General features: G+C 51.7%; 1 protein-coding gene across 1 annotated transcript; it reads right to left on the minus strand.

Annotated features, from left to right (window-relative positions):
* Positions 1 to 491: 491 nt before the first annotated feature.
* Positions 492 to 1,688, minus strand: LOC146187093 (uncharacterized). The gene has a single exon (XM_084605758.1). The coding sequence runs from the start codon at positions 1,686 to 1,688 to the stop codon at positions 492 to 494; it is 1,197 nt and encodes a 398-aa protein (XP_084461884.1).
* Positions 1,689 to 10,518: the final 8,830 nt, after the last annotated feature.

The raw sequence follows: 10,518 nt of genomic DNA on the forward strand, positions 1-10,518 counted from the left end.
TTCTTCAAAAAATAATTTTCGCTCAGTCTCTGCGTTTGGTGCATACACACAAATAACTCGGAAATCAAGGCCGCAGTGCAAAAAATCAACGACAAGGAGACGGCCGCTTTGACACGAGAAAATCGACTGTACCATAATACCAAGATTATTGCGAAGAAAAAGTGCACAACCTCCAGAGGCACCTACAGAATGGCAGACACATGCATCAAAATGCGTACGGAAAGCGGACACCATTCGGTCTGTAGCAACTTGACTCTCAATTTTCGATTCTTGCACGGCGACTACACGTAGGTCGTTATCTAGAAGAAGGCGACTGAGCTGACACTGTCGCCTTCTTCCTCCAAGGCCTCTCACGTTAATAGATGCTACACACAGTGCTTCACTTACTGTGATCGCCATATCGAAAAGAAAAAAGACGCCTTATAAAATGGTGTCTGCCCTTGCGCCACACCCCAATACCTTTAGCCCAAAATGACACTTTGCACAACAAACTATGGAGGCGGTTTCCCCGCCTGCCTTGAATCGACCGAGTAGTTCGGCCGTTGCTTCAGGGTAGACCGCCTCAAACCTGGAGTTTTGGGCGGCGGTCCGTCTCCCCCGCTGTGGTCCTGTTGAAGCGTCCCGCTGTGAAAGGGGTCGTGGGGGCGTTTTCTGGCCACCAAGGTAGCCGCACCGGGAAGAATGTCCATGCCCTCAGGATCTGGAGGAATGCAAGACGCTTCAGTGTCGACTGAAGATTTCGCCTCGCCCTCCGACTTGGGCCCGACGTCGTGGTGAGGCGCTGGTTCACGTGTGGTGACATCCGCCTCAACCACAGTTTTCTCCTGAGGCGGCACCCCCAAGGCAGTCTCCCTCTCACCCGCAGCGTTCTCAGTCGCAGCGGAAGATGTCTCTTCCATATCCGCCTCGTCCATGAACAAGGCGGATGCGTCCTGAGCGTTCACGGGCCCTGTCACTTTTGCGTAGGTCCGCTCGCACTGGCCCTCCTCGTGACCGAACCGTCGACAGGCACCACACCTTGGTATACGGCACTCTCGGCGAATGTGGCCGGTGCCGCGGCAGCGTAGGCAGAGTGGAGCTCTCCCTGACACGACCACAAGGGCCAGCTCGCCGGCGACGCTCACCTGGTGGGGGATGTCGTCGAGCTTTACACCCGGCTTCAGATTCAGAGTCACTTGCCGTGTGGTAGACCCTTTGTCCACCATGCCCTGCACGCGCCACCGCTCGCGGGCGACGTCGGTGACCTTGCCATATGCCGCAAAGGCGAGCTTCACGTCTTCGTCCGGTAGACTGTGTAAAAGCCAGTGTACTTTCATACGTACATCCTGGTTAGCTGGGTCGATAACAAGACACCGACACGTTTTCACAACCAGCTCACCAGAACTGACAATTTTCTTCACGGCGTCTTCATCCTTGGAGGTAACCGCCCACACATGGCTCATCCTGTAGGCTCCGATGGCGATGACTTCCGGTAGGAGCGATACTTCCGCGAGCGCATCGCGGAAATCTTCCACCCGGTAAGGGCGGGCCCTGATATCAAAGTGCAAAAAAACTGTGTTCACAACAAAACGCTCTGTAGGCAAACTCGGTAAAACTACCTGGTAATCACACCCTGCTGAAGAAACAGCGGCAAAAGACCTGTTACCGCGGCCCTGCTGGGCCGCTGAAGCAGCTCCGACGGAGCTCATTTCACACACGTCCGCTCGCTAGCGAAGCCGGGAGTTCGATGCTTGAAAGCGGTACAAAAGCGCTTCTAGTGAATTCGGTGTTGTTTTAGAAACGTGCCGTAGAACGTTATACTGCGGTGTATATCGGTAATTATGAGCATGTTACTTACAGAAGTCGCAGTTACACGAGTAGCGAAGTACGTTTCCGCTAAATTTCTTCTGCGCCCTGCGCACATGCAGAGCCATCTTGCGGCAAACACAGAAGAACCCCTCCTCGCAATGTGCGGCGCTGCCCCGACACGTGGCGCGCCACTCGCCCCTGACTTTTCGCCGTGCACCCCCACGGGTTGTAGAATCAAGCGTCTTTCCTTTCTCCAGATCTTCGCTCATCCGCTTCTCCCCTTCGGGCCGCGCGGGTACCGGTACAGGATGCCCCAATACCGGCCCCGCCGGGGTGGTGCAGTGGTAAGACGCCCGACTACTGTGCCGGAGTACCCGGGTTCGAACCCGACCTCGGCGGCTGCGTTTCGATGGAGGCGAAACGAAGAGGTGTCCGTGTGCTGTGCGATGTCAGCGCACGTTAAAGATCCCCAGGTGGTCGAAATTACTCTGCAGCCCTCCACTACGGCTCCTATTTCTCTTTCCACCTTCACTCCCACCTTCCTCCCTTCCCTTACGGCCGGTTGCGGTGTCCACAGAAGACAAGTGAGACAGTTACCGCGCCTTTCCCTTCCTATAAATAAATAAGTGCCCCAATACCCTTGCGTTTAATAAGTTTTCTCGCTCTCTCCCCTTCCAACATCCAGCGTGCGTCACTCGAACAGTGGTGTTTAGGCGACGCGGCTCCTCTTTCCGCTCACAGCGCGATTGCTAGGTGCAGCGTCTGATGCCGGACGCCTCTGACGTGATCGCTGTGCCGTAGCGCTTCTGCTGGGAAAGCGTCCCCTGCGATGTGTGCCGAGCTGCTTCCGAGGAATCATGCTTCTGCGTGGTGCTCGCTCCCAAGCGAGATAGAGGACGATCCCATCAAGGCGTCAGCCCCATGGTCGCGTCCGCCTTTATGACGCGTCGCTGCCCGGCTTTCTTCCTCCGAGACACCGAGTTCTTCGGTTCGTTCCGCTTGCTCAGGCGCACGTTTCGTTGCCGCGCCGGACGCTGCGTTGCTCGGCGCTCACCGCAGGATTGGTGAGTGCAAAGTCCGACGCGGGGCGCCTCATCAGTGATTGCTGCGCCGTAGCGCATTGTCTTACACTCCTTGGCAGGTCGACGGGTGCTGTATTGCAGGGCCTTGCGCGCTCACTCTTGAGACGCGTTTGATGGAAGCGGCGCCGTCTACCAGTGCCGGTAGCGCTGGGCGGTGCGAACGAGGTGCAACAACGCTATCGCGTTCCACCCTTGAAGGCGAAGCTTAAGCGTCCTCCAAATTTTCTTTTTAACCACAATTACGTGTATAACTGTAATTAAATAGGAATCAAATTACTCTAGTGTAGTTACCTGGAACAAATGAGCCGTACAGCGATAGATGATTTCATGCAGTTGCTTGAAGAAAAAAATTTAACTCTCGTTGCCGCGAGATAATGGTCGTTTATAGGTCCTAGAAAATATTTTCCCTGTACGAATAATACTGCAGCATAAGTAGCAGCATACAAAATTGCATATAGTGGTATGCTCTTTCCAAAAAGTTATAAAAAAAAATTATAGTGAACACAAAAAAATAAAAAATTGGCATTTTTGTGGCGATTAGATAACAATAAGATAGAAGAGGTACGATATATATATATATATATATATATATATATATATATATATATATATATATATATATATATATATATATATATATATATATATATATATATATATATATATATATATATATATTGTTACGTGGAAACATAATGGTCGTTTTTTATATGTCCTGGAAAATATTTTACCAGTACGAATAATACTACAGCATCAGTAGCTTCAATATATATATATATATATATATATATATATATATATATATATATATATATATATATATATATATATATATATATATATATATATATATATATATATATTGTTACGTGGAAACATAATGGTCGTTTTTTATAGGTCCTGGAAAATTTTTTACCAGTACGAATAATACTACAGCATAAGTAGCTTCAAGTGGCATAGCAGCAAGCAGCAACACGGAACCAGTCCCACTTCGTCATCACCTTGTCCCTTCCGCGTGGCAAGAGAAGGAAGCACTTCGTCTTCCTCATCGCGTAACATGACCCCCGGCTGTATAAGCATCGTCTCGGCGCTAATCTGTCAAAGAAGGCATGAATTCGTATGGCTTTAGGCGCGAAACATGGACAATGTCAGTAGTGGGGCGAGAGGAGGAGGACGCGGGCACAAGAGGGGCAAGTTCATACGTCACGTCAGTGACTTGGCGCACCACCCGATAAGGGCCACTATAGGGGGTCAAAAGGTTCTCGGAGAGACCAATGCGGCGGGCAGTAGACCATAAAAGAACCAAGGACCCAGGGTCATAGGTTACGTGGCGATGTCGCTTATCGTAGGTAGACTTCTGAGAAGTTTGAGAGGCGAGGAGCCGACTACGGGCTACTTGGCGCGCTTCAGTGGCCTGCGGAATGGCGTCACTTGCGTAGGTAGTTATGGGGCGGCCAGCAGGAGGAACCAGCGTGTCCAAAGGTAAAGCGGGGTGCCTGCCATAGAGAAAAAAGAAGAGTGAATAACCAGTCGTGGCGTACTTGCAAGAATTGTAAGCAAAGGTCACATATGGAAGAGCGAGGTCCCAGTCTTGATGATCAGGGAATACATACATGGACAGCATGTCCGTAAGTGTGCGGTTGAAGCGCTCGGTAAGGTCGTTGGTTTGGGGATGGTACGCGGTCGCGAGCTTATGCTTCATAGAACATGAGCGCAGGATGTCTTAACAACTCGGGACAAAAAGTAGCGCCGCGGTCGGTGAATAATTGACGAGGAGCGCCATGATGGAGAATGACGCTGTGTAGAAGAAAGTCAGCGACATCCGTAGCGCAGCGCGGGGCGCCTCATCAGTGATTGCTGCGCCGTAGCGCATTGTCTTACACTCCTTGGCAGGTCGACGGGTGTTGTATTGCAGGGCCTTGCGCGCTCACTCTTGAGACGCGTTTGATGGAAGCGGCGCCGTCTACCAGTGCCGGTAGCGCTGGCATAACGTGTTTCATAGTCGGTTGCCACTGCTACCCATTTGTGACCCGACCGTGACGTCGGGAAGGGGCCAGGAAGGTCAAGCCCAACGCGATAAAATGGTTCCGGGGGCACGTCAATAGGTTGGAGAAGGCCAGCTGGTGGCCGCGATGGTTTTTTCCTACGCTGACACGTGTCGCAGGCTGCGATGTAGTGCCGGATGCTGCGGTATAGTCCCGGCCAAAAACAACAACCCGGTCGTAACGGTGAGACACACCGAGATGGCCAGCCGTGGGCAGGTCATGCAGTTCTTGAATAACAGAGCAGCGGAGCTTTCTTGGAATCACCAAGAGGAGGGAAGGACCGTCATTATGAAAGTTACGGCGGTAGAGCACTCCATCCTGTACAACAAAACATTGGAAAGAATCTGTTCTTCCAGATGTCGGGCTTTCAATGATGGATCTTAAAGAGGGACCATTGCACTGCTCGCCTGCTATGCTGGCGAGACTGGAGAGGGCGAAGACACAGGGAATTGCCTCTGTGTCACTGAGATCAGGGGGCTCTACAGGATAGCGAGACAAACACTCATCTTGATGAAGACGCCCCGACTTGTAGACGACGTTGTAGGAGTATTCTTGAGCAAAGCCCAACGACCAAGACGGCGGGAGGGATCTATCAGAGATGACAACCAACAAAGCGCACAATGGTCGGTTACAACTGAGAATGAACGGCCGAATAAGTAAGGTCGGAATTTAGCGACAGCCCATACAAGGGCGAGACACTCGCGCTCAGTAATCGTATAACTGCGTTCGGCGTTAGAGAGAAGGCGGCTAGCATATGCGATGACGCGGTCATTGCCATGTTGGCGTTGCGCCAGCACTGCACCGATCCCATATCTGCAGGCGTCTGTTGGAACTTCAGTAGAAGCTGAGAGATGGAAATGAGCCAAGACAGGGGGAGACGTCAGTAAGCTTATAAGCGTTGAAAACGCAACTTGCTGGTCAGGGCCCCACGTGAAACCGGTGTTTTTCTTAAGTAGGTCGGTGAGAGGACGAGCGATACGGGCAAAATATTTGGATAAAGCGGCGAAAGTAAGAGCAGAGGCCGAGAAAGCTGCGCACATCCTTCGAAGACTGGGGACGCGGAAAGTCTTTGACGGCGTGAATTTTTGCCGTATAAGGTCGTACTCCGGAGGCGCCAACCACGTGTCCAAGAATGGTGAGTTGGCTGCGACCAAATTGGCATTTCGATGAACTGAGCTGGAGGCCGGCTGTACGGAATGCATTGAGAATACTGGTGAGGCGTTCAAGGTGCGAAGAAAAGCACGGCAAGAAAACGCCGATGTCGTCGAGGTAGCTCAGGCAGGTTGTCTATTTCAATCCGCGAAGAAGGGAGTCCATCATTCGTTCAAAGGTCGCCGGTGCATTGCAGAGACCAAACGGCATGACTTTAAAGTGGTACAAGCCGTCTGGTGTGACAAAGGCGGTTTTTTCACGGTCCTGCTCGTCAACAGCAATCTGCCAATACCCGCACCGTAAATCGATGGAAGAAAAGTATTTAGCTCCATGGAGGCATCTGTTCTGGGAAGAGGGTAGGCGTCCTTTTTTAGTGATAATGTTGAGATGGCGATAATCGGCGGAAAAGCTCCAGCTGCCTTACTTTTTAACCAGAACGACTGGGGATGCCCACGGGCTCGTCGAGGGCTCGATGATGTCTTGAGCGATCATGTTATCAACCTACTTTTAGATTACCTGGCATTCTGCACCGGATACGCGATAAGGGCGGCGATGAACAGGAGCAGCACCGCCGGTGTTTATGCGATGTTGCACAAGAGTGGTTCGATACAATGGGCGTTGATCGAAATCGAAAATGTCTCTGAAAGATGCCAGCAGACGACAGAGTGCATGAGCTTGTGGAGGAGAAAGGTCCGGATTGATAATCTTTGCATAGTCTAGGAGACTGGAAACTTCAGATAAAGTGCAGTCAGAGGAGGGCGTTAAGCCGGTGGCCACAACGGAGATGTCACATTCATTCATAGGGCACAGAGTGCGAGCGAGATGCCTTGAGGGAGGGGCTGGATTTGCTACGCAAAGTTCAAAACAGGAAGGCAAGTTCGGTTCGAGGTCATTGTGACGATGGTATGAGCAAGGGCAGCGCTTCGGGTTAGGGGAGCATCAAGGGTTGGGGTAACGATATAGTGTCCATCGGGAATAGAGGGTACAGAGCAGAATGTAACATAAGTTGCGGCTTCAGGTGGCAGGCGGACAAAGTCGACACTACAAAGGCGGTGCAGAACAGGAGAAGGGAGGTCAAGTTATATGACGCTTGTAGCACAGTCTATGATGGGTGCATGGTCAGAAAGAAAGTCGAGGCCAAAAATGATGTCGTAAGGACAATGCTGCAGAACTGTGAAGAGGACAGTAGTATGGCGGCCAGAAATCATTACGCGGGCAGAGCACAGGCCGATTACATTTGACGTTGATCCATCTGCAACACGCACAACCTGCATAGCAGCAGGGGTCAGCACTTTCCGCAAGCGAGAACGGAGTTCTGGGCTCATGACAGAATCTTGCGCACCGGTGTCAATGAGGGCTTGAACGGCTGTGCCATCCACGAGCACGGTGAGCAAATTACGGCGCGTACGAAGAGCTAGACGAGGATTTGAGATCGTGGTCCCTACTGTAGCATCACCTCTAGGCGTTGCAGCTCCTAGTTTTTCGTCGGGAAGCGGCCATATGGACTGGGAGATGAAAAGCGACGGCGTTGGGGCGAACGGGACTGACGGCGGTGGGGGGCGGGTTATTTGGTGAGGCGTGAAGACTCGGTATCAGCGGCTGTGCTTGAAGGGTCGTGACGAGGTGAGAAAGAACGAGAGCGGTCATCGTAGATAGATGAGGGCGGAAGGCGGGACCTTTGTGGCTGGAAGCAAAGATTTCAGCAATGACGGATGATATTACCGACGCAGGAACAAGCAAAACAAATAGGTCGGTTATCGTATGTGCGCCATTCGTCCGGATTACGTCGACGAGGGGCAGCATAAGCAGGTTGGCCAGAGTAAAGGTTGCGAACGTCGGGGTTATAAGCAAGCCAGCCAGGATAAGCTGTGCGAACGTCGGTGTCATAAGGAGGTCGACCAGGATAAACTGCGCGAACGTCGGCGACAGGGGGCGACAGGGGGCGGGCTCACAGCAGCAACGGAATTGAGTCCCAAGGTGGCGAGCTCTTGGCGGACCTGAATTAGCGGAACGTCCGGGTGGTGACCGTCGGTCAAATGTGGCGGCAAGGTAGCGGGAGCGATGGCCTCGAGTTTGCGGTGGACGACGCGGGTTACATTTTGGGTCGACGTTGGCTGGTGTTGGGATGGCGAATGTTGACACGAAGTTGGAGCAGTATTTGGAAGGCGGAAAAATGAATGGGATATGCGACTTTTGGCGTCTTCAAAACGGCGGCATTCTTTGATGATGGCATCAGTTTTGTTACAGTCTTTGTACACAAGCAGATTGAATGCAACGTCAGCGATGCCCTTCACGACATGACCAACTTTGGCGGACTCCGACATGTTGGGATCTACTTTGTGGCAAAGGGCGGGGACGTCCTGGATGTAGGCCACGTATGATTCAGTAGCTGTCTGGAGGCGGGCCTCGAGGGTTCGCTGTGCAGTAAGCTCTCGACCAAGGGGTTTTGCAAAGAGTTCGCGGAGCTTCTCTTTGCAAGCAATCCCAACTGGTCAGCCGGTCTTCATGAGTCTCGTAACGGGCTTGCGCAGTGCCCTCGAGGTAAAAAACAACACTCGCCAGCATGAGGGCCGGGTGCCAGCGAATATAATCGCTGGGACCCGGCCCTCATGCTAGCGAGTGTTGTTGCTCACACGTTTGTACGTGCGTGTCCATTCGTCCACGTCCGTAGTGCCGGTACCATTGAAACTGCCAGGATCTCACGGGTGGGCGGGATGACCGATGGCAAGGTCCCCGTTGGTGTGGGGTCGGTATCCTGAGACATCGTTGGGCAAGAAAGCAGGCGGCCGCTGCGGAGTTCCGTCGTACTGAGGCTGACGCCGGGATCAACGGCCGCACCTCCACCAAGATGCTACGCGGAAACTCAATGTATTTACAGTGTATTTATAACAACCTCAAGTGGCATAGCAGCAAGCAGCAAAATGGAACCAGTCCCACTTCTTCGTCACCACCTTGTCCCTTCCGCGTGGCAGGAGAAGAAAACACTTCGTCTTCCTCATCGCGTAACAATATATATGGAGGGGGTTGAAGCTCGAATGGGTCCGGTAGGGCATAAATGTAAAGGAGATGACGCACGGTAGAAAAAACAGTAAACTTTATTCCGGCGCTTCGGCCGGGGACCGGCCTTTGTCAAGGAATATAGTTTCTAGCTTCTAGGTCAGTGATCGAAGGAACACTGTAAAAAAATAAAATATCCGTACAGCGCCTCTCTATCGGGCTATGCGGTGAAGCAGTTCAAGATTGTCATGAGGCACCACTACATTCCTTGACAATGGCCGGACCCCGGCCGAAACGTCGGATTAAAGTTTACTGTTTTTCTACCGTGCGTCATATATATATATATATATATATATATATATATATATATATATATATATATATATATATATATATATATATATATATATATATATATATATATACATATATATATATATATATATTGTGAGCCTTCTGTGGACCTTCTTTCATTTGTACATGCCATGATCTTCTTCTTTCATTGTACATACCATCATCATCGTCCCGCGGCGCCGGCTCCGGCGCGCGCCTGGGTTCGTGATCGGATTAAAACGCTAGACAAGGCTTCGCTGTCCTTGCCGTCACGACCTCGCCGTCTCGACCTAGCCTTCTTTTACAAGTGGTGGAGGTGAAATTTGATCCCCTTGCTGCCTTGGGCCCTGCCTCTCGCTGGAGCTACGTTCCGGTCGCCGTTTGGCAACTGCCACCATCGCTATGTCTACCGACAGTACCCACGAACAAGCTGGACCCTCTACTCTACCTACGACAGCGCGACCCGCCGCTGTTCGCTGGTCGTCGCGATGAAGACGTCGATGACTGGCTTGACACCTACGAGCGCTGCAGTGCCTACAACCGGTGGGACGATGCTCTGAATTTCTCAACATCTCTTTCTACCTTATTGAGGTCGCCAGGACTTGGTTCATCAACCGCGAGCCCCACACAACTAACTGGACCACCTTCAAACAGCAGTTCCGACAGTACTTCGCCGACCCGGCAGTTCGGACTGAGATCGCGAAGACCAAGCTAGCTTCACGCCGTCAAGGTCCTGATGAGTCATATGCGTCTTACATAGAGGCCATACTTGCACTCTGCCGGCGTATTAGTCCCACCATGGCGGAACATGAACGAGTACACCACGTCTTGAAAGGAATCAATTCTACGGCGTATAACATCCTAGTTGCTCAGAATCCTTCAACTATTGATATTATTACGACCTGCGAACGCATCGACCAGCTGCAGTCCTCCCGATTGCAGCCCGCCAACGTTACTGGCCCGACCTATGCTGATCTCGACCTGCGGGCACTTATTCGAGCCATCATCCGCGAGGAGCTCCAGGCCCTCAAGCCTGTCTGTCGACACGGGTGCGATCACTCTTCCGCAACATCTAATGACGCAGGTCTCCGCATCATCATCAAAGAAGAGCTAGCAACAAT

Source organism: Amblyomma maculatum, chromosome 6 (assembly GCF_055883805.1).
Source record: "Amblyomma maculatum isolate TAMU_Amacu chromosome 6, ASM5588380v1, whole genome shotgun sequence".
In the NCBI taxonomy this organism is placed as follows: Eukaryota; Metazoa; Arthropoda; class Arachnida; order Ixodida; family Ixodidae; genus Amblyomma; species Amblyomma maculatum.